Source organism: Salvelinus alpinus, chromosome 31 (genome assembly GCF_045679555.1).
Source record: "Salvelinus alpinus chromosome 31, SLU_Salpinus.1, whole genome shotgun sequence".
Classification (NCBI taxonomy): domain Eukaryota; kingdom Metazoa; phylum Chordata; class Actinopteri; order Salmoniformes; family Salmonidae; genus Salvelinus; species Salvelinus alpinus.
This window is the reverse complement of record NC_092116.1, coordinates 28,821,014-28,844,041: the sequence shown is the minus strand read 5'-3', so window position 1 is coordinate 28,844,041 and position 23,028 is coordinate 28,821,014. Positions and strand designations below refer to the sequence as shown.

Here is a 23,028-nt window from a genome sequence, read left to right as displayed (position 1 = left end):
GACACAATTGGTTGGAAATACTCAATATTTCAGGAAGCGCGTGGCCTCCCCCCCAAAAAATGTACGCTCAGTTTCAATTCTGCATTGTCGTCTGCTTCTGTTCGTATCAGCGGGTGGTGAGTGCATAAACACTAATGGTGCACGATTCAGCTGTTACTTCACCAGCATCCGCCCACAATTGCTAATAACCCATCCGCAACCACCGATTTATACGTGATAAAGTAATCTGAAGCCCGCGCCCAACCCTAACCTGATATAGAACATGCGCTATAGGCTACAGTCAAAGACAATAGAAAGATGTTTTGACAGGGGTGCAGGATTGTTTTGTTGTTGCCTGATTTCGATATGTTTCTGCTTATAATTTCTTGTCTATATTTATACACATGTAGCTTCTCTTTTGTAATTATATGTTGCCCTAGAAGACTAATATAAATCCTTGCTCAACAAATAATGTACTAGATCGATGGAATGAATGCTTCAATAATCAAGTTCTCCGTCATCTTTCGTGGAGCAAAGACTTTTAGGGACTGCGGAGAAATTACAATAAAGCAACAATAAAAAAACGGGAAAGATTTTCTATGCAAAATGTCCAGACTTGCCTAGTTAAATAAAGGTAAAATACATTTTTTTTTTTTATGACACCAGTTTAACCAGTTGTAAGGAAAAAGAAAGCTGTGAAAACGACCCAATGTGTTTCTGATAAGATTTCAGTTTAGCTTCGATACATTATTTGGCGATTGGCTGTGTACGCTATTTGGCATGTGTACAGTTAAGCCCTAAAGTTTAGGTTTATGCGCTAAAATACTAGCACACAACTCAGACACCCGTGCATACCCCACCCGTGCATACCCCACAAAACATGCCACCAGAGGTCTCTTCACAGTCCCCAAGTCCAGAACAGACGATGGAAGGTGCACAGTACTACATAGAGCCATGACTACATGGAACTCTATTCCACATCAGGTAACTGATGCAAGCAGCAGAATCAGATTTAAAAAAAAACAGATAAAAATACACGTTATGGAATAAACAGGAACTGTGAAGAGACACACACACAGGCACAGACAACATGCATATGCACACATTGTGATTTTGTTGTATGGTGGTATTGAACGTGTTGTGGATATGTGGTGGTGTTGTATGGTCGTATTGAACATGTGGGGATGTTATATGATGGACTGTTTTATCTTTAGCTCATTCAGTACAAACATAGTTCACTGTTTTATCTGTTGTTTTATATGTAATGTGGACGCTTTGGTGTGTTTGGACCCCAGGAAGAGTAACTGCTGCCTTGGCAGGAACTAATGGGGATCCCAAATAAATAACAATACCAGATAGCCTAAAAGAATGAAGGAAAAAACCTCAATGTAGCCTATATAAATTTCACATGTAATATATTTATGGATTTTTAAAAACGTATTGTTAATCTTCATTCAACCTGCCTGTCACCCACCCACCCTTCAACCATAATATTTAATGACCCTAAACCCATCCACCCTGCGTATATGACCACAGGGGCTGCGGGTTATGAGTTAACCCATGCATCACTGATAAACACAATGCTCCCAGGTGGATAGAGTCTTACTACAAGCTACAGACCAGTAATAATGGATAAGTGGGGGAAACATTTATAATAAATATATGGTGATCTAGGATGATTATTTATTGTATGAACTGAACTAAAAAGCAAAATATTGTAACACAGGCGACTCCTAACGTCTGTCACATCTTCGGACTGATGTGACAGTGTGCACTCAACCAGACAAGGCAAGTGGGACACTCGATTACAGAGAAACGTAAGCCTGTTTGTATGTCCTGTCAATAAATGATCAGATATTAGAGAAACAGTACTTATTTTTCCTTCATTTTCCTGCAGAGTCACCTGTTAAAGTGTCCTGGGCTAAGGAATGTTTTAAATGATTAACTGGGTGGCTCAAGCCCTGAATGCTGATTGGCTGACCACTGTGGTATATCAGACCATAGACCAGGGGTATGACAAAACATTTATTTTTACTGTTCTAATTACATTGGTAACCAGTTTATAATAGCAATAAGGCACCTCAGGGGTTTGTGCATAAGAACAGTCCTTAGTCGTGATATATTGGCCATATACCACACCTCCTCGTGCCTTATTGCTTAACTATAAGGTTAATGAAGTGGAGTTGGAAAAACACTGTAGTAAACATGAAGTGGTCCTCCAGTCTCCTTTTCATCTCATTTAACATCTGATTTACTTAACAAAGGGCACATCTCAATAGGTGGTCCAGGTAAGTCATGACATCACAAGTGGGGGGGGGGGCTTTCCTCTTTTGTTCTCTATTGGTCCTCAGGCAATGACATCACGACTTCCCATCAAACCAACTCCTTCAATGCCCTACTCCTTAAAGTTTGCAGTTGTATCTAAAAAAAAAAAAAAAAAACTATTTTGCTCAAAACATTTTTCTTTTTCTTTTAGTGTGTGTTCTTAATAAGAACCCGGGGATTATCGTGTCATAACTCCCGACCAATGGCTGTTCGCCTCGGGCCGGGGACAGCCCTTAAGGAAGGAATTATCACACTATTATACCCGGGTTCGAGGGCCTTATTGCTTTTATAAAACGGTTGCGAACATAATTGTGATTATTTTTTTTTTAACATGTTTTCATATTTTATTTTAATAAGTAAATTAGTTTTATTTCATCCTTCCACCAAACGATATAGTCTGGGCAAAAGCCAGTTCCCACTGGCCACACTCCTACTGCACTGTAAAACTATTCCCTGTGAATTTACAGCATTATACTGGCACCACAGTTGCGAGCTTAGTAGTATATTTTTTCTTTACAGCAGATATGCTGTAATATAGTTTTCAGCACTATGTTCCTTACTGTAAAACAGAGTAAAGCATCCCTGCTGTAAACATCCCTGCTGTAATATAGTTTTCAGTACTATGTTCCTTACTGTAAAACAGAGTAAACATCCCTGCTGTAATAGGTAACACTGGTTCAAACCCTGGATGGGAGATAGATCAATTCTCCAGTAGAAGGTCTTGCCAGGACCATTTGTTTTTTTCTGATAGTGGATATAACGTTGGAAGATCTGACATTGTTCTACAGGTAGAAATTCAACATATTTTATACAAGCTTTGTCTATGTCGAAATTTGGTTCCCATGATAACATAAACCTGTGGTTGAAATTTCACTGTCAAAGCAACAGTTTATGACCTTTTTTTCAAAATCAATGTATTTTCCCATATGCAGATTCCACATCACAATATGTTGACAACTTACAGTTTGTGATCAGTTTGTGATCAATTAGTATTTGGTAGCATTGCCTTTAAATGGTTTAACTTGGGTCAAATGTTTCGGGTAGCCTTCCACAAGCTTCCCACAATAAGTTGGGTGAATTTTGGCCCATTCCTCCTGACAGAGCTGGTGTAACTGAGTCAGGTTTGTAAGCCTACTTGCTTGCACACGCTTTCTCTGTTCTGCCCACAATTTTTTTATAGGATTGAGGCCAGGGCTTTGTGATGGTCACTCCAATACCTTGACTTTGTTGTCCTTAAGCCATTTTGCCACAACTTTGGAAGTAGGCTTGGGGTCATTGTCCATTTGGAAGACCCATTTGCAACCAAGCTTTAACTTCCTGACTGATGTCTTGAGATGTTGCTTCAATATAGCCACATAATTTTCCTCCCTCATGATGGCATCTATTTTGTGAAGTGCACCAGTCCCCCATGCAGCAAAGCACCCCCACAACATGATGCTGCCACCCCCGTCCTTCACGGTTGGGATGGTGTTCTTCGGCTTGAAAGCCTCCCCCTTTTTCCTCCAAACATAACGATGGTCATTATGGCCAAACAGTTCTATTTTAGTTTCATCAGACCAGAGGACATTTCTCCTAAAAGTACGATCTTTGTCCCCATGTGCAGTTGCAAACCATAGTCTGGCTTTTTTATGGCGATTTTGGAGCAGTGGCTTCTTCCTTGCTGAGCGGCCTTTCAGGTTATGTCGATATAGGACTCGTTTTACTGTGGATATAGATACTTTTGTACCTGTTTCCTCCAGCATCTTCACAAGGTCCTTTGCTGTTGTTCTGGGATTGATTTGCCCTTTTCGCATCAAAGTACGTTCATCTCTAGGAGAAGCTTCTCCTTCCTGAGCGGTATGACGGCTGCGTGGTCCCATGGTGTTTATACTTGCGTACTATTGTTTGTACAGATGAACGTGGTACCTTCAGGCGTTTGGAAATTGCTCCCAAGGATGAACCAGACTTGAGGTCTACAATTTTGCAGGTTTTCCTACTTACAAAGCATGTAGAGGTCTGTAATTTATATCATAGGTACACTTCAATTGTGAGAGACGGAATCTAAAACAAAAATCCAGAAAATCACATTGTATGATTTTTAAGTAATTGATTAGCATTTTCTCCGTTAACGGGATCTCAGCCATAAGAAGCTAACCATTTCTGTGAACGGGGTGGTGTACCTAATAAACTGGCCACTGAGGGTATATGGAAAAGTCTTAAAGATCGAGGACCAGAGAGGAGCTAGTGTTGTGCATGACCAGTACATATGATTCAGAGTGGCCTGATGCCATCATCAGCAGGGCCTAGATTCACAAAACACTTCTTAAGATCTTTGTTGCTTGGCAACCTTTTTAGCATCCACAGCAGGGCCCAAATTTACAAAACACTTCTTAGAGAGAAAAAAAAATGAAGCTTCTTGAGAAAAAAAAAAAGTAAATAATTCCTAAACAATATCTTTATTTATATTTTTACAAACTTTTCTAATATCTTCCTACAAATCTTCTTAAGATGTTTGTTGCTAGGCAACCTTTTTAGCATCTGCAACAGATCTATATATGGATATATATACTCCTGCCAAAGTGGAGGTGATTAAATCCTTAACTGTAGTAACCCATCCTTGCTTTCCTGTCAACTGCAGAATGCCAGGTGATATCTGAAATCTAGCCTCCAAACTCCTTCTCCAATTAGTGATTTATATAATCAAGAGTGGGGCGTGCCATATTCTGAATAATGTCATACGCCACAGAAATACTGTATGTCCCTTTACACATGGATCCAGGGTCAAACATTCAGCGAGTCGTTTGAAGGGATGAGAAAATATTTTTTGTAAAGTTGTGAATCTGCATGAACCAGAAGAAGTGTGTCTGGAGTATTGTATATACCCTGCACTGTAACTAGATGGTATACTAAGAATGTGCACTGTAACTAGATGGTATACTAAGAAGGTATCAAATTAAAGTTTATTTGTCACGCGTTCTGAATGCAACAGGTGTAGACCTTACAGTTAAATGCTTACTTACAAGCCCTTAGTGTAACATTAATTTAACTCGGCAAGTCAGTTAAGAACAAATTCTTATTTACAATGACAGCCTATCCCAAGCGACGCTGGGCCACCGTACACTGCCCTGTGGGACTCCCAATCACGGCTGGATGTGATGCAGCCTGGATTCGAACCAGGTATTGCAGTGATGCCTCTTGCACCGAGATGCAGTGTTTTAGACCACTGCGCAACTCGGGATAATTTTTTTGTATTCTTTTATACAAAATAGGTGCTGGAATATATTTGACAAATTCAACATATTCTACAATATTTGTAATCTATGTTGAAAATTGGTTGACATCAATATTTTAAGTATGATTCTTCAATGTTGATGTCTGAGGTTAAGGTTAGGGTTTAGGGTAGGGACATCCCAAGGATTCCAAATAGGACTTTTCCATTGTTTTTGAACGTTGCCACTGAAGAGTACAGGGCACTGATATGAGAAACATGTCTCTAGACCAATTACTGTGACTAGCTACTCAAAACTTTCTTCAAATCACATATATTGGTTCTCATAACATATTTGGAGTAACAACCACCTAATGTATTGTGTGTGTGTACGCCTACTATCTACAGTGTTAGAACATTGATATTGGCATGCGTGCAGGCTCTATTTATTTCAATCGTCAGGTGTATGTAGAAAATGTGCGGTGATAGGACGCATCGAGCATTGATTTATTGGCGTTGAACCAATCAAGAAGAAAGCGCGTTGTGACCAGTCGACAAATACGAGCTAGCAGCTTCTAGAACCAGACCCAGAAAGTTATATACTGCGCAAAAGGTATGCTTATAGGTAAGTTTTTCAGTGAAGCACACTTGATTGAATTTCTCAAGTTATATTAGTGGTTTTTGTTAATAATAATAATACAGCTACTGCTGTTGAAAAAAAAACACAATTCTCTATGCTATGGCCATGCATCTCCCTTCAGACTACCTACACGCATTCCGCTGCGCTTCGGTGTGTGTGAGTTGCTCGCTATAACTTGTTACCTACCATATGTCATTTCCACCATTTTATTCCGTGCTGCTGTAATGTAAAGTGCAACCTCTATTTTGGAGTTTGTCATTTTTGTCTGCTTTCAACTTTGTCTTCTAATTTACTAGTCTGGGAAAACATGGTTGTAACGTAATTTGTTGGAAAAGGTGGAGAAACGCGCAGTGTCGAAAAAGAGTCAATCCAAAACGGAGGCTTAAATGTAACCCTCCGTTTTGGATTAATTCCTCATTTTCGACAGTGTGTGCGGATCTCCATTTTTACCAGTATTCTCATGTTGATACATAACGTTAGGCACTTGGAACATACATTATTTAGGTGTAAAGGACATTTAAACAATGCAGACGGCATGTCACTTCTGTTGCAGTTTATGAACATGGCATATCATTTGTTTAAAATTGCTGAAATGTGTTGATGCCAAACGTGAGAAATTCCTAACATTTGTATCTGTTGTCCACATATGTTGACTTTCGGGCAAAGTTGTTTCGTAGGTTCGGTGGAACAGCATTTATCAGCTCTCTGTTAGCCGAAGTCTTATTTTCTGTGGATTGAGCGCCACCTGGAGGACAAAAGCAGTACTGCACCAGCGACGTGAAAGGGGACCAGCTTTAAAGACAAATCCAAGATGGCTACTTGTGAGTGTTCAGCACAAATGTCTTTGTTTATTTTCCCCTCTCCTTGTTGGTAAAAGTTTCTGCTGCTTTACAAATGTGAAAGGGTTCAAAGCACACACTAAGCCTGAGTCCTCTCAGCTCTGAGTATGCTTTTCCTAGACACAGAGTTAGGATCAGTTTAGTTTTCACTAACCTAGCAAAGATTGTTGAGGGGGGAACCACTAGTGGTTCTGGGGGGGGGCAGTGCCCTTGTGACAACAATTTTGGCCCCCCTAAATGTGGAGTATGAAATAATTTTTACATGACTAATTTTTGCTATCGTTCTTTTTTTCATCCGTTATTAGACAGTGGCAACGATGATGATTATGAACATGGTCTTCTCCCTGCTAATGCCTGCAATGCAGTGAAGAAAACGATATGACAACAATAACGTCTAATGTAACTGGCCCCTCTAGCAGTACAACTGGCCCCTCTAGCAGTACAACTGGCCCCTCTAGCAGTACAACTGGCCCCTCTAGCAGTACAACTGGCCCCTCTAGCAGTACAACTGGCCCCTCTAGCAGTACAACTGGCCCCTCTAGCAGTACAACTGGCCCCAGCTTGGCCCCCCCAGGTGAAATTGTCTAGAACCGCCACAGGTGGGAACGACACCAATCACAGCACCAGCACGGCCTTGCTACTCTACATAATCCCCAGCCTGCCCGGCTGCTCGGTAAAAGGCAACTGTTAAAGCTTTTAGATACTACCTCAGAGAGCGCTGTGTGTTTGAAGTATATGAGTCTTATCAGGGTGCTTCCTGACAATAACTGTCAATGAGACTGCTAACCAAGGTGCTTTATGTTATGGCACTTTTTGTCTGCTTCTGTTGAGAAGAATATACATATGAAATGACCTTTCCCCTAAATCATTATCTGTTCTTAGCATTAACAGGATACACTTTAAAGTGTTAAGGTAAGTGGTAAAATAGTTAAAATGTCTTCTAGCTGGGCTTAGAAAGCATTGTAAAATGTCTTATTTTCATCCATTTTGCTTGCTGTAGAAAAAGCCTTTTTGTGAAATCTTATGTATACTGTAGCTTGTCTTGTCTTGCAAACATTCCAACCTGTGTTTCAATCTGCATCACTTTGTTGGGCCTGTTTCTTGCTTATAAATGGTCTGCCCACTGTATATCTGTCGTTTGTAGCTTTTTAAATGTAGATTGTTTAACCAAGATTCCTAACCTCTTCCAACACTGATCAAAACTCAAAGTGCATTGGCTGTCAACAGGTTTTGAAGCTGAAGCTCTATTCTAATTTAATTATTTCATTTATTTCACTGGAAAATGTTGTGAGACTATGCTGTGCTCCTGTAACAGTTCCTACTGCTCCCACCCCCCCCTGCTGTGCTAGCTCCTACTGCTCCCCAGACCCGGTCAACCTCCCAGCCAACAGCTGGACCAGTGCAGCATGCTGCTGGTGCTCAGGTAAATGTCTCATCTCACCTATGACTTGGCTATTTCATTTAGCTTTTGGTTTAGCTTTTGGTTGTGTGGTGATGGAAAATCAATGTATTGATTCTCTTCTCTGCAGCAGGTGCTTCTCCCTGAGGGATGGAAGCAGACCCTCTCAAAGGAGCAGCAAGAGTGGGTCAGTCAGGCCATCTTCACAGGGAACAAGCAGCTCAAATGTGTCCTGAAAAGCCAGCTTGAGCTGTGGTACTCCCCCCTGCCTCTTACATCAGCTTCTCCCACCGCCTACTTCCTCTGGCCGTTCTTCCTCTGGATGCCCTACCGCCTGTGGGCCTCTAAGTTTGTGTGCACCCAGCCACAGTGCAAGCGCCACAAACTCAGACGGTTCGGAGGGTGCTTGACATGGACGGCTGGTATTATATGGGGACAGAGTACCTGGAATGCTGCATCTGTCAGAGGAAGCTAGCAGGATGGTCGCTGGAGGTCTTGAACCAGCTGGATGCAAGTCATCGCTTGAAGTTCCCAGCTATCTTGACTTACAGGTTAGTAATTCACACCTCTGAAAATCAAAGCACTTGTTCACTTTGAGGAAACTTTTTTTTTTTTTTATCATAGTGAGAAAGAGGCGGTTAGGAGGTTCTTGTCAACACTGAGGTTTTGATGTTTCAAAGCACCATTGAATTGTTAAATACCTCTTTGATCTGAATGTCTGACTTTTGACCTCTTATCAGGAACTGTCCAAACAAAGCAAACTGTTTCAAAATCAACCGTTTCCCTCAAGCCCCTCCTTCCCTTATCAAAGTGTTTGTAGATCCCCCCCCCCCCCCCTCACCCTTGTCTCCTCTTTTTTTTCCCGCAATTGTCTGTTAGGTTGTCCTGTGACCTGAAGGTGGTCAGGCTGATGAGAGAGAGGACACTGGGCAACAGTGTGACCAGGCTGTACAACCAGCTGAGGGAGCAGCACAGCCTGACCTGGATGGACCCTGAACTACCTGTCCGTCTGTGACCACTTTGTAGTCCCAGGTGCTGCACCACTGAGGGTAACACCTCCTCCTCCCATTTTGGATGTGCCCTCAGCCCAGTGGCTGCTGACTGTCCACGGCTACGACATTCTGTTCCAGCTGGAGGACTTCAAGGCCAGAGTCACCTCCATCTTTGGGTTCATCCTGAAGATGGATTCAACCAAGAAGGTGATTTTTATGTTCTTTTGACCAGAAATAATACTAGTTAGAGACAATCAAATGAATAATAACTTATAATTACTTATTTTATAATGACTTGTAGTCGTGAAAATTATAGGTCGACCGATTATGATTTTTCGATACCGATTTATTGGAGGACCAAAAAAAGCCGATTACCGATTAATCGGTCGGTTTTTATTTGTAATAATGACAATTACAACAATACTGAATGAACACTTTTACCTTAATATGAAATCAATTTAGCCTCAAATAAATAATGAAACATAATGCAAAAACAAAGTGTTGGAGAAGAAAGTAAAAGTGCAATATGTGCCATGTAAAAAAGCTAACGTTTAAGTTCCTTGCTCAGAACATGAGAACATATGAAAGCTGGTGGTTCCTTTTAACATGAGTCTTCAATATTCCCAGGTAAGAAGTTTTAGGTTGTAGTTATTATAGGACTATTTCTCTCTACAATTTGTATTTCATATACCTTTGACTATTGGATGTACTTATAGGCACTTTAGTATTGCCAGTGTAACAGTATAGCTTCTGTCCCTCTCCTTGCCCCAGGAACACATCGACAACAGCCACCATCGAAGCATCATTACCCATAGCTCCACAAAAGCCGCGGCCCTTGCAGAGGAAGGGGAACAACTACTCAAAGTCTCAGAGCGAGTGACGTCACCGATTGAAACGCTATTAGCACGCACCCCGCTAACTAGCTAGCCATTTCACGTCGGTTACACCAGCCTAATCTCGGGAGTTGATAGGCTTGAAGCATTGCAAAGAGCTGCTGGCAAACGCACGAAAGTGCTGTTTGAATGAATGCTTACGAGCCTGCTGCTGCCTACCATCGCTCAGTCAGACTGCTCTATCAAATCATAGACTTAATTATAACATTTATCTCACAGAAATACGAGCCTTTGGTCATTGATATGGTCGAATCCGGAAACTATAATTTAGAGAGAAAAAACGTTTATTCTTTCAGTGAAATACGGAACCGTTCCTAAGTCTAAATATTGCTGTTATATTGTACAACCTTCAATGTTATGTCATAATTATGTACAATTCTGGCAAATTAATTACGGTCTTTGTTAGGAATAAATGGACTTCACACAGTTCGCAACGAGCCAGGCGACCCAAATTGCTGCATATACCCTGACTGCTTGCACGGAACGCAAGAGAAGTGACACAATTTCCCTAATTATAAGAAATTCATGATAGCAGGCAATATTAACTAAATATGCAGGTTTAAAAATATGTCCTTGTGTATTGATTTTAAAGAAAGGCATTGATGTTTATGGTTAGGTTTGGTGCAACGACGGTGCTAAATCATCACCCGTTTAGCGAAGTAGGCTGTGATTCGATGAGAAATTAACAGGCACCGCATTGATTATATGCAATGCAGGACACGCTAGATAAACTAGTAATATCAACATGTGTAGTTAACTAGTGATTATGTTAAGATTGATTTGTTTTTTATAAGTTAAGTTTAATGCTAGCTAGCAACTTACCTTGGCTTCTTGCTGCCCTCGTGTAACAGATAGTCAGCCTGCCATGCAGACTCCTCGTGGAGTGCAATGTAAGGCAGGTGGTTAGAGCGTTGGACTAGTAACCGGAAGGTTGCAAAAACGAATCCCCAAGCTGACAAGGTAAAAATCTGTCGTTCTTCCCCTGAACAAGGCAGTTAACCCACCGTTCCTAGGCCGTCATTGAAAATAAGAATGTGTTCTTAACTGACTTGCCTAGTTAAATAAAGGTGTAAAAAAAAAAATGGCCAAATCGATGTCCAAAAATACAGATTTCCGATTGTTATGAAAACTTGAAATCGGCCATTCCGATTAATCGGTCGACATCTAGTGAAAATTTGTGTCCACTCACTGAGATGACTGTGTTTGTCTGTCTGTGTTTGTTTGACGGCCCTCAGGTGACCAAGAAACTCTGGGGCAGCACACGGGACAGCAGCGTGGGCCACAAACGTGGGCAATGAGTACGACCAGGTGCTCATTACGGTCCTCACTGACAGCGAAGGAGAGGGCCTGCACGACATGGCAGCTGGCCTCCAGCAGCGCTACAGTAGAGCTGGAGTGGCACCTCCCAAGCTGCTCTGTCGACCGGGACTGCGGCGCCCTGATGGGGAAGACGGCAGCCATGTTCAGCCAGTGGGATGAGCTCATCGTCCGGCTGGATGTGTGGCACCTCATCCGTCGTTTTGCTCAGGGAGTGACCACAGAGACAACAAAAAAGAGATTTGTACATAAACAGAACCGCACATGTTTTGTATAATTTATAAATATATACCAGAGTACTTTGCAGGCCTTGTGTGATCCTTCACAAGACTGCAGCCCATGAGCTTCTGGCTCAGCTCATTGATGGCGTTCTGGGCTACACCATCATAGCAGTGCAGGGGCTGCTTCTGTCCCCCCCCTCCGCTGCAGCTTCGGCACGGTCCTCATTCCACCCAACCAACCCTTCAAGGAGGTAGGGCTGAAAGAGCTCGACACGAGCACTTGTTCCTATGAACGACAACAACAAACAAGATCTCCTCACATGCACAGTTGTTGACACTCACAACAACGCAACCCGGTTTTACATTTAACATACCAGGAATGAAGTGGTTGAGGTGGAAAGACTCCAGGGAGGTGGACCCACGTGAGCAGCGCAACACAGGCAGGATGACCCCTCCCATGGTCACGTCCTTGCCCTTGTTGGTGTAGATGCTGACACCGGGGGGGGTCCTGAATGCAGACCAGGTGTCGTCTCTGGGTCTGCCAGGTGGCCTGCATTCGGTCACGGTCCAGGAGCCGGTTGCCCAGGGTGTCTGTGGCATCCATGAAAGTCTCCAGGAATTCCCCGATGAGACGCTCGGTCGCCTCCGCCCCGCGCGTGCGGCGGCGACGACAGTGCCGAGCCATCTCTTTGGGGCTGATCCTCTTCATAACCTGTGCGTCGCTGAGCCCCGTGATGTGGCTCTCCTTCAGCTCCCCTCGCTTGGCCTCCCGCAGGCGCTCCACATCATCTGCATACCACACCAATATGCAGGAGGTGAGCCGCCGCATAAAGAGAGCATACAGAGGATGGGGAACTCATTGGGGTCGAGTATCTCTTCTCCCAGACCGATGGTGACCAGAAGCTGGAGTCCAGCCTCGGTAAGGACCCGGATGTCCCAGAAGGGACACCTGATCTATTTGAGAGAGGGAGAGGGAGAGGAGGACGACCCCACCATCTCCTTGCACACCCTCGATGAGTGTCTCCCACCACTCCCTTCACTCAGGAAGGCCACTTCACCGCCCACTGAGCCCACCCCATGTCAGCCCACTCAACCCAACCCAGGTACCTGTCATCACACCCCCTGATGACACTACGGAGGTGGACACTGCACCCGCTGCCAGTCAGGACACGGAGGATGACGTAAGAGCCTATCCACATCCTAAGCAGCTCACATTGCTTAAGTTTCTTTCCATTCATAATAGTTAATCTGACTATTAATCCAACCCTTCCCCACGACTCTTTTATTATCCAGGAGTACATAGGACCTGATGGGGTTAGTGGATACCAGCACGTCCTCCTGGCCAGGAGTCTGGTGAGGCTGCTGGAGGGGCCATGCTGGAGGGGCCATGGCTGCTGGAGGGGCCATGTCATCTATGTGCCTATCTCCAATAGGCACATAGATGACATCATGGCTCTCTGGGGAAACCTTCCAGAGAAGAGACAAGGCAGCAGTCTCCTACCCCGAGAGGTACGTACTGCACATTGTTCTAAACTCACTTCACACACAAAGCCATGAGTGTATTTCTCATTAATGTGATGTTTCCTTTATCTACCTTCAGCTCCCTGCTTGGCCAAGGCTCTGGACCTGCTCAGTGGCCCAACACCAGCAGGACAGTAGAGGCCATTTTTGTTGAGCTGTGCCACAAACACCCTGCAGGCAAGATGGTGCTTGGGAACCGGGTCAACCGGTGGGCTGCTATCCTGGGGGACTACAGGTAAATCAGAACCATGGTGCTGGGCAGCCCAAACCTGATTACCCACACAAGGTTGCAACTGTTCCAAGTCAACAAGTTGACCTTGACACAGTGGTAAGTTTTATATATTTTATGTGTAGTTCACTGGTTGACATAGTGTTAATGATAACAATTAACATATTTCACGTTTTTCACACAGGTACAACAAACCGATGTCCCCCATGGAGAGAGTGACCCTGCACCAGACCCGGGACAGCATGACTACAGAGAGGGAGGAGTCAGGCCCTTTCCACGCTGCAGTCAGGAGCACATCACTGCTGCCAGCCCCATCAACCAGCAGCAGCTTCCAGAGGACAGAACGGGGCAGGCTACACAGCGTGGTAGAGCAGCCACTAGTCAGTCACTGCCACCTCTACCACCACCTAGTCTGCCTACCACCTCCTTCCCTATTTCTCCAGTCTCCCAAGACCTGCACTGCTCTGCTCTCTCCTGCTAGTGGACCCAAGGTCTCCAGGACCACCGTATGGAGGAAGAGGAAGAGTCTGGGAATAGTCAGGGAGCACAAGCCGTACGACGGATACAACTGCTCTAAATGTGGCAAGCCTAGAACTTGTGAATTTGGACACAGTATGTATGGAACTGTGAGATTCTGTGCCGCTACCTCTGGCAGCCAAACTGTGGAGGAGTGGCTGGCACTGATGAGGTCCCAGCGTGGTGTTAGCCAGGGCCAGTAAACATCGACTGACTTACGTGTACATTTTTTTTGTAAATATATTTCTTGTTCACTTTTTTTTTTTACGACATTCATTTTCAATCAATTTAACTTGTTAATCTCTTGTATATTTAGTTCATTTTTAATCACCGTAGCTTTTACAGTAGGTGTAGGGGACATCATGCTGAGATAAGCACACATGACATCCCCTGTGACAATAAATAATTGAATACATTTTTTTTTCTCCTTTGAAATTCATTCTGATTTAATTTTATACACTCTTTATAAAGTTCAACAAATTAAAAAAAGTAAATCGGTCATAATTTTCTACTCAGTTAATAGACACACTATATACAGAATTGTAACACACCAAACAGTCCGTTTCTACTCAGACATGACCAACAGATACTAGAGGTGACAGCAGGGAGTCACCGCCCCCAGTGACGCCCACTAATCTCTGATTGGTTGCTGCACACCATTTGTTGAAGTTCATCCTCAGGGAGTCTCAGTTTCCCAATGTCTATTACTCAAGATGGATAGAGCTTTCTAGAGGGCAGGTTTTGGCACTGTGATCAATGTAGTCTATAACTCTACAGGCTGTAAACAAACTTTTTAAAATTATGAATCTATTTGTTATCCACCTTTTAGTGTATCGGCTAATTCTTTATTTTGGTTCTCACAGCTACATAAGGCAGCTCAACACCTTGCCTGGGACAAGAATGTGTGCTGTCCAACACTATATTTGGAAGAAAGAATCAGAGGGAAGCCCAAAAGGCCCAACTGGAGTGTGACAGAATAAAAAGGCAGACGAGGGAAAGAGAGGAGAGAGAGAGCACAGCGGCGTGCTGGAAAATACAAGGACCCGCCTTCACACCTGACATTTAGCCGTCCACGGTGGCCTCCAGTTCTGAACTAGCGGTTCCCCAGAGGTGAAGTCTTTATTTTATTTTTTATATTCCATAAATTTAATTCATCTTAAAAAATAAGCAATTCAAAAAAAAACTTCAGTGGATCAAAATAAAAAATCTATTACCCCAAAAAATGAATGAATTCATTCAAATAACATGTAAAAATCACAATTTTAAATATAGCAATATATTGTTTGGTGTGTTCATTAAGACACTAATACCCGTTTGTCCTTCTGTAGACAAGAACCCGATACCAGCCTCAGCCGAAAGGTTGTTAATCTCCCCGGTCCCCCCCCCCCCCCCCACCTGAAATTCAGCCATCCATGTTGGCCCCCAGTTCTGAACAGACACCCCTCCCACCACCCCCAAAGGTGAGTTCTCTTAAATTCACAGTTTGTTTGACAATAGCAATTTTCCTGTGTGTGATGTGTATAATAAGCCACTAATGCCTGTGTGTCCCTCTAGACAAGAACCTGAAGCCAGCTCCATCCAGAAGCAACAAGGGGGCCCGGAGGACAGCTAAAGCGGTGCCAACCAACAAGCAACCCCCCCCTAATGCTAGAGTTGCTGCCGCTTCCACCCTCGGAAAAGGCCTCCCCTTGACCAGATCCACATATTTGAGGAGGAGAATTGCAACGGCTGGTCATGAACCTTGTGAGGAAGAGGAGGTTACCCGTTGCTTTCCCCTGCAAGATATGTGGCAAGCCTAAAAGAAAAGAATTTGGCCACAGCCAGTACAGGGGAGACTGTAAAAACTGGGGGCCTGGGCCTCGGGTGTCAAGGACCACAGCATGGAAGCGGAGGGTCAGAAATAGTTCTGTAATATGTTTTAATGTTTCAAAAATGTAAAGTTGTGTAATATGTTTGAAAATGTAAATAGTTAAAAGTATCTGTTTTCTTGGTTGATAAATAAAGAGCTTGAGAGCCTAAAACTATCACATGTCAAATAGCTCATTTATTGTTTTTGAATTTTGGGAAGCACATGGCTACTTAACATAATTGTAGCCACACCTACTTAAAGGGCCACTGTGCCTATTTAACATGTATATTACATAATTCATTTAATACCTTAACATGTTTACATCAAGTTCATTTGAGCCATCTTTGGGGTCTCTGTAAAGTCCGTTAAGGTGCTCCACGAGCCCTGTGAAACCACAGGGGCCAACCTACAAGATGGCCATGGATCAAGATCCTGCTCAATCTTCTCAGTCCAATGGAGGGAGGAAAGGGGGTTTTGCTGGGTGACAAGTCTTGTGCTTTGAGGCTTTGTTGTGGTCAGCTGGGCCCTTTTGTTTCGTGACAGATGCATAAGTAAACCCAACTATTGAGAAAAGAGACATATTGTCACACACGAGAACTTGCTATACAATAATTTTATTGAACTATGTCAAAATGTTCCTGCGCTCATAAAACGTTCATTGTGCCCGACTTCCCCGTGGGGGAACAGACCGATGTTAGTCTGGTGTCTCGCCTCTGACCTGCTGGCCATGGGTGACCCTACCAGTAGTCTAATAAACTACAGACAATATAGTTCCTCTGACCTGCTGGCCATGGGTGACCCTACCAGTAGTCTTATAAACTACAGACAATATAGTTCCTCTGACCTGCTGGCCATGGGTGACCCTACCAGTAGTCTTATAAACTACAGACAATATAGTTCCTCTGACCTGCTGGCCATGGGTGACCCTACCAGTAGTCTTATAAACTACAGACAATATAGCTCTGAGGGTCGTCAACACACACAAGCCTCTACACCATGCTCAAGGTCTCGGTCCAGGTAGAGGGGAACTATTTAAAATAAAAACGTCCGAGACCACCCAGCCAGTGGCTCAGTGTCCGTCACCTCGCCCCTTAGCGTCCTTCATTTCCGCCAGCCACTGGGCCACGGTCTTCCCTCCACCAGCCACTGGGCCACGGTCTTCCCTCCACCAGCCACTGGGCCACGGTCTTCCCTCCACCAGCCACTGGGCCACGGTCTTACCCTCCTCAGCAACAGAGCAGAACGCCACTCCGCCGAAGCGGCTGTGCCCCGTCTCCCGCCGCTTCGGCAACCCGCGTTTGGAGCAGATGTACTGCTCGTATTGCCTTCGTCTCTTCCCGGCTGTCCCCTCCAAGCCGTTGTCCTTGGAGGTAAAGAGGAGCCCGTCGGTGGTCCTTGGGCTGGGAGGGGCCAGGAAGTGCGGGGGGTTGTTGCTCCAGGTGGGCTGGCAGAATGGGCGGACCGTCCTTGCTGGGTGGCCTGGCGTGGGACCGGGGGGGGCAGTGTAGGGAAAGGGAAGGGTGCCTGGATCCCCTCCCGCTGGTAGTGGACGGGCTTGGCTGCAGGGAGGGGCTGGGCGTTGACGCTGGGGGCAGGAGCGAGCTCCAATCCCTGCTGCAGCACCATCCTCTCCATCTCCTTCTGACACCGGGAGTACCTGAAACAGGGAGAGAAAACAAACACAAGCTGTCACTCAGATTGTCATTAGGCATTAGTCACATGGCTTTTATGTAACAAGTCTTCTATAAGTTAATGTCTTACCACTGACTGATGGTCCTTTGATTAAGCTCAAACAGCTGAAGGTTGGTCTGGGCCATCAACCTCGGGCTGTTCAGCATTGCCACCCTGATGGCCACGTAGTCTGCCAGAATGAGCGCCCGCCTGCTCTTCTTGACGCCGGCAGACTGCGTGGTGCTGGGATGGATCTGACAGAGATGACTGCTAATGGCCTCCACCAAACGGAAGATGGCTGGCCAATTAGCAGGGCCCGAGTTCAGTCCGAGAAGACAACTGAAACGAAGGAGATAAATAATTAGAGAACATAGAAAAATAATGACCTTCATATGCATTTAATATAGCGACAATATAATAGTCAGGTGAAGGACATGAATACTAACAATATACCGTTGGAGAGAGTCTGGTACTCCTTCCCCTTCAGTACCTTAAACCGCCGCCGATCCATCCTCTCCCCCTTGTCGGGCAGGGTAGATCAAACGCTACTTGTCATAGTTTGGCAGCGCCAACAGCGCCACCAGACAGTCTACCCTGCGGTCCGACAACAACTGACGGTTCCAAGGCCCTGGCAAGCCTGCAGACATGCTGGTAGCCCGGCATTGCATCATAAGAGACAGGGGAAAATCGGTGAGGACAATGTCACACATTTAGAGGTAACACATACGATTCCTCTACAAACGAAATAGATAATGTTATTTTATGTTGTGTAACTGAAAATCACACTGATGGATTCTGTTAAAATGTAACATGTTTCAAGTTAAACTGTAGTTTGTTTGTTTCCTGTTTGGTGAATGATTACTGTGAGTATTAATGGAGTTTAGGCCATGAAACTGTGTGTATGCTAATTTAGAAAGGTTGACCTAATCAGAAAAGAGGAAATTGTCTAGGATCAGAGAGCAGGGTCAGGCCCAGAAGATGGATAGCTAAACAAAGAGAGGACCATGGACATTCAACAGGGGAAAGGAGGGAAACTCAGTGGGGTCATAAAATGTATAGCTGGGGAGGTGACTCCTACAAGGGAAGGGTATAACATGTATAGCTGGGGAGGTGACTCCTACAAGGGAAGAGTATAAAATGTATAGCTGGGGAGATGACTCCTACAAGGGAAGAGTATAACATGTATAGCTGGGGAGGTGACTCCTACAAGGGAAGAGTATAAAATGTATAGCTGGGGAGGTGACTCCTACAAGGGAAGAGTATAACATGTATAGCTGGGGAGGTGACTCCTACAAGGGAAGAGTATAACATGTATAGCTGGGAAGGTGACTCCTACAAGGGAAGAGTATAACATGTATAGCTGGGGAGGTGACTCCTACAAGGGAAGAGCATAACATGTATAGCTGGGGAGGTGACTCCTACAAGGGAAGAGTATAACATGGATAGCTGGGGAGGTGACTCCTACAAGGGAAGAGCATAACATGTATAGCTGGGGAGGTGACTCCTACAAGGGAAGAGTATAAAATGTATAGCTGGGGAGGTGACTCCTACAAGGGAAGAGCATAACATGTATAGCTGGGGAGGTGACTCCTACAAGGGAAGAGTATAACATGTATAGCTGGGGAGGTGACTCCTACAAGGGAAGAGCATAACATGTATAGCTGGGGAGGTGACTCCTACAAGGGAAGAGCATAACATGTATAGCTGGGGAGGTGACTCCTACAAGGGAAGAGCATAACATGTATAGCTGGGGAGGTGACTCCTACAAGGGAAGAGTATAACATGTATAGCTGGGGAGGTGACTCCTACAAGGGAAGAGTATAACATGTATAGCTGGGGAGGTGACTCCTACAAGGGAAGAGCATAACATGTATAGCTGGGGAGGTGACTCCTACAAGGGAAGAGCATAACATGTATAGCTGGGGAGGTGACTCCTACAAGGGAAGAGTATAACATGTATAGCTGGGGAGGTGACTCCTACAAGGGAAGAGCATAACATGTATAGCTGGGGAGGTGACTCCTACAAGGGAAGAGTATAACATGTATAGCTGGGGAGGTGACTCCTACAAGGGAAGAGTATAACATGTATAGCTGGGAAGGTGACTCCTACAAGGGAAGAGCATAACATGTATAGCTGGGGAGGTGACTCCTACAAGGGAAGAGTATAACATGTATAGCTGGGGAGGTGACTCCTACAAGGGAAGAGCATAACATGTATAGCTGGGGAGGTGACTCCTACAAGGGAAGAGTATAACATGTATAGCTGGGGAGGTGACTCCTACAAGGGAAGAGTATAAAATGTATAGCTGGGGAGGTGACTCCTACAAGGGAAGAGTATAACATGTATAGCTGGGGAGGTGACTCCTACAAGGGAAGAGCATAACATGTATAGCTGGGGAGGTGACTCCTACAAGGGAAGAGTATAAAATGTATAGCTGGGGAGGTGACTCCTACAAGGGAAGAGTATAAAATGTATAGCTGGGGAGGTGACTCCTACAAGGGAAGAGTATAACATGTATAGCTGGGGAGGTGACTCCTACAAGGGAAGAGTATAAAATGTATAGCTGGGGAGGTGACTCCTACAAGGGAAGAGTATAACATGGATAGCTGGGGAGGTGACTCCTAAATGTATGCACTCAGCTGACTGCATCCTTGGTATTAAACACTTGAAACGTCTCTTGAGCTTTTGGTCTCAAGTCCTTATTGCAAAGAGGTTGCAATAGAATTTTTATTTTTAACAACACAAAAGGTCAATTATAATTGAACTCTTACCTCTGAATCAGAGGAGGAGTGGTCAGGGTGAGGAGAATCGTGTCGATCAGTGGCCTCAGGAGAGCTTCCGTCTTCAGGGGCGGTGGGACTGGATGGCCCAGACCTGGGTGTGTCAGCGGGTTCCCCTGACAGAGGTGCCGCTGAGCTGGAGGACGGGGCGCTCATAGGAGTAACAGGAGGGCTGTGAACTGTCGGATCCACATCCTCCTCCTGAAAGCCCTCATCGAGCGGCTCGACGGCGGCTGCCTCTTCTGGAACGTCAGGGTCTGCGCTGACATCCTGCAGCACTCTGCCAGTCTGAGAGTACAGGTACTCAACTCCAAGGAGTTCCCCTATTAAAAAAAAAATAATCAGGCAAAAGCAGAGTAGGGAAGTGTTAATGGGATGTAATCAATGCAATTGATGTAAATATTCATTCTCTTACTCGACTTACCCGTGTACTCACTAGGCTTGGTGTAGTCCTTAACCTGGTCCTGGCCAAGCACCCTTTGGCTGCTAAGGGTAAGGATGTGCTGCAGGTGGCCACTGTAACAAAGCAGAGGCTGCCTCGTTCCACCTCACCAGTCCATCCAACAGGAATGCCTGGAAATGCATGGCATTTGCCCTGGTACCTGAGAGAACAATGCATGATTAGGGACGCAACTAGTAGGGGACCTTCTTCTCTGTCCCAATTGTTCCGATTGCCCTCCTCCAATCAGATGCTTCAGCTTGTTCCAATTTAGACAAAGAGAGCAAAAACCCACCAATGAAGGCCTAGCTTGGTCCAATTCGTTGTATGCAAGTTGTATGTATGTTGTATCGACCTCGAAATTGTTGTAAAATTGGAACAAGCTCAAGCATCTGATTTGAAATGTCAAACTTGAATTGAAAATGGAGGGGGCAAGCAGAGGGCTTCAACGTAGGCCTATGATTCCTTTCCATTCGGAAACTCCCGGTTGCCGAATCGAAAGTGCCCTTCCTCCGTGAAGTGCTGGCTACAGATCCTGCTAGCTCCAGCTGACACGTCTTCAAAAGTTGTGGGTCCTTGGGCAGCCGATGGTAGCTTACCGAGGGATTTTTAGTTGTTGAGCCAATTCCTACAGCCGGGTGCTATACAGTTCATGTTTGAATTACTACGTTTTGTTGCCATCTTCGTTGTCCTAAACTCACTCTCTTCGATCCACTCTCCGCGCGAAAACTCAATAACAGACAATTTTCTGATTCCTGCCAGTCGTTACTATGGTAATTAAAAATGGCGCTGACCATAGCTCAAATAAACCTTGTCGAAGTTCAAAACACTAAATATAGAGATGTTTTTTTTAATGTTAAATGCACATGTTTAGTATTAGTTGATTGAATACATCTCTTTGCTTAGATGTACTTCCATTCCCCTTTAAGTGTCATTGAGCTTGAGACATGCCACTTTCGACATCTTGCCTTGAAATGCTGCCTTTTTATCCTTGTGGATTGGGACACAGTGTCTGATTTGATTTGCGTTTAGTTCAGCCGTCCTGTTGCACTTACCTAACATGACCTCTAGAGGTGCACTTACCTAACATGACCACTAGAGGGGAGCGAACATCCACAGGAGTTTCGCAGTGCTTTCTCCACCACACAGTACACACAAGTTTTAGTTGTTAAAAAGCCAGAACTATCCCCAGGGGGGGAAAAATAAGGAACGCTTCACGAATTTGCGTGTCATCCTTGAGCTTTAGCAGGTGACTACATTTGTAACAGTTACCTTGTGATTGAAAAGTGGATACAAAAGTAATTAATAAAAACAATCATTCGTCTGTATGCACAGCCCTAGCTTGAACCCCATCATGGCTGCTTGCTGCTTCATTGTTTTAATGTTTTTTCATTATGGCGTCCCACAGGGACCACTGTAAATTAGTGACAGGTGCCTTGTCACATTTTCACAGGAGGGTAACATCAGCTCACACCAGATGTGGAAAACAACACATTGAAAGAAATGACAGGATAATGTGTGACCCACACGGTCTGTATGTCCCCTGTTTACCGACTGTGCAAGTTAAGGTGATAGAAGATGGACTAAATTACAAGACATACAAGTTAAAAGGTGAAACTATCCCTTTGTAGTAGACAAAAATAACAATGTCATTGTATTCTAATCAACTCATTACTCTTTTAAACATTTTTTACAGTTCATATTTAAATTTCATACATTGTCAATATCCCCTGCCCTCACACAAATTCTTATATGTATTTTTATAAATAATTTATAATAAAGTAAAATAAACCTTTACCATGCCTCTTGTACGCTTATCTTTTGCACTTAAAATATTTCAGTTCATATCAGATCACCATTAACATTTTGAAGTTAGAGGGGCCTTATAAATTACAGGAGTGCCTGTATAACTGTCCCTTTGTAGTTGACAATTATAAGCATTGCTTATATTCACACCACACATTTGAGTGAAATACAGATTAGTTACAAATGTCAAACTTAAAACGCATTTCAGCAATGTCCGAATATATGTTCCTTTGGAATAGATCATTGTTAGCATTGGTTAGACAGGCCCACATTGAAAAAAAGGACCGGTGTCAGGCTGGTGACTCACCTCAGACCTGTTTGTCATGGGACTTCCTGCCAGTGGTCATAGGCTACAGAGAATATAGCTCAGAGGGCCCTCAACACACACAAGCCTCTACACTGTCTTGGTAGAGGGGAACAAGGT

The 23,028-nt window shown here is 44.3% G+C and overlaps 2 protein-coding genes across 11 annotated transcripts; one reads left to right on the top strand and one right to left on the bottom strand.

The window, feature by feature from the left end:
- The first annotated feature begins 2,963 nt into the window (after positions 1-2,963).
- On the top strand, positions 2,964-16,082 carry LOC139561464 (uncharacterized). Of its 8 annotated transcripts, none has more exons than XR_011672141.1 (12): positions 2,973-6,116; positions 6,798-6,952; positions 7,276-8,393; positions 8,500-8,920; positions 9,249-9,568; positions 11,490-12,973; positions 13,086-13,301; positions 13,393-13,548; positions 13,727-14,292; positions 14,922-15,168; positions 15,387-15,518; positions 15,613-16,082. XR_011672141.1 is itself a non-coding variant. In XM_071378592.1 (9 exons), the coding sequence occupies exons 6-8, from the start codon at positions 13,234-13,236 to the stop codon at positions 14,259-14,261; spliced, it is 759 nt and encodes a 252-aa protein (XP_071234693.1). In that variant the 5' UTR covers positions 2,973-6,952; positions 7,276-8,393; positions 8,500-8,920; positions 9,249-9,568; positions 11,490-12,973; positions 13,086-13,233; the 3' UTR covers positions 14,262-14,292; positions 14,922-15,215. The 8 variants fall into 8 exon arrangements, 2 of the variants coding, with proteins under 2 accessions (XP_071234693.1, XP_071234692.1); XR_011672142.1 differs by having other exon boundaries at positions 2,973-6,952; positions 7,276-7,882; positions 8,320-8,393; XR_011672145.1 differs by having other exon boundaries at positions 2,964-6,952; positions 13,727-13,907.
- LOC139561457 (uncharacterized) lies at positions 16,080-21,794 on the bottom strand. 3 transcript variants are annotated; one of them, XM_071378581.1, is made up of 7 exons: positions 21,094-21,794; positions 20,784-20,961; positions 20,351-20,682; positions 18,025-18,226; positions 17,669-17,917; positions 17,129-17,564; positions 16,080-16,468 (listed from the first exon to the last, which is right to left on the bottom strand). In XM_071378581.1, the coding sequence occupies exons 4-7, from the start codon at positions 18,087-18,089 to the stop codon at positions 16,226-16,228; spliced, it is 993 nt and encodes a 330-aa protein (XP_071234682.1). In that variant the 5' UTR covers positions 18,090-18,226; positions 20,351-20,682; positions 20,784-20,961; positions 21,094-21,794; the 3' UTR covers positions 16,080-16,225. The 3 variants fall into 3 exon arrangements, with proteins under 3 accessions (XP_071234682.1, XP_071234681.1, XP_071234683.1); XM_071378580.1 differs by having other exon boundaries at positions 21,398-21,794; XM_071378582.1 differs by having other exon boundaries at positions 20,796-20,961; positions 21,398-21,794.
- Between the last annotated feature and the right edge of the window lie 1,234 nt (positions 21,795-23,028).

What these genes read in the sequence shown, in the direction of transcription:
- LOC139561457 (XM_071378581.1), bottom strand. Translation starts at nt 18,089, where the DNA reads ATGGATCGGCGGCGGTTTAAGGTACTGAAGGGGAAGGAGTACCAGACT. An exon ending in ACTCTCTCCAACGGTATATT is followed by an intron (nt 17,918 to 18,024) that starts GTTAGTATTCAT and finishes CCTTCGTTTCAG; the next exon opens with TTGTCTTCTCGGACTGAACT. An exon ending in CTGCTCTGTTGCTGAGGAGG is followed by an intron (nt 16,469 to 17,128) that starts GTAAGACCGTGG and finishes TTTTCTCAATAG; the next exon opens with TTGGGTTTACTTATGCATCT.
- LOC139561464 (XM_071378592.1), top strand. Translation starts at nt 13,234, where the DNA reads ATGACATCATGGCTCTCTGGGGAAACCTTCCAGAGAAGAGACAAGGCA. An exon ending in GCAGTCTCCTACCCCGAGAG is followed by an intron (nt 13,302 to 13,392) that starts GTACGTACTGCA and finishes ATCTACCTTCAG; the next exon opens with CTCCCTGCTTGGCCAAGGCT. An exon ending in GCTATCCTGGGGGACTACAG is followed by an intron (nt 13,549 to 13,726) that starts GTAAATCAGAAC and finishes TTTTTCACACAG; the next exon opens with GTACAACAAACCGATGTCCC.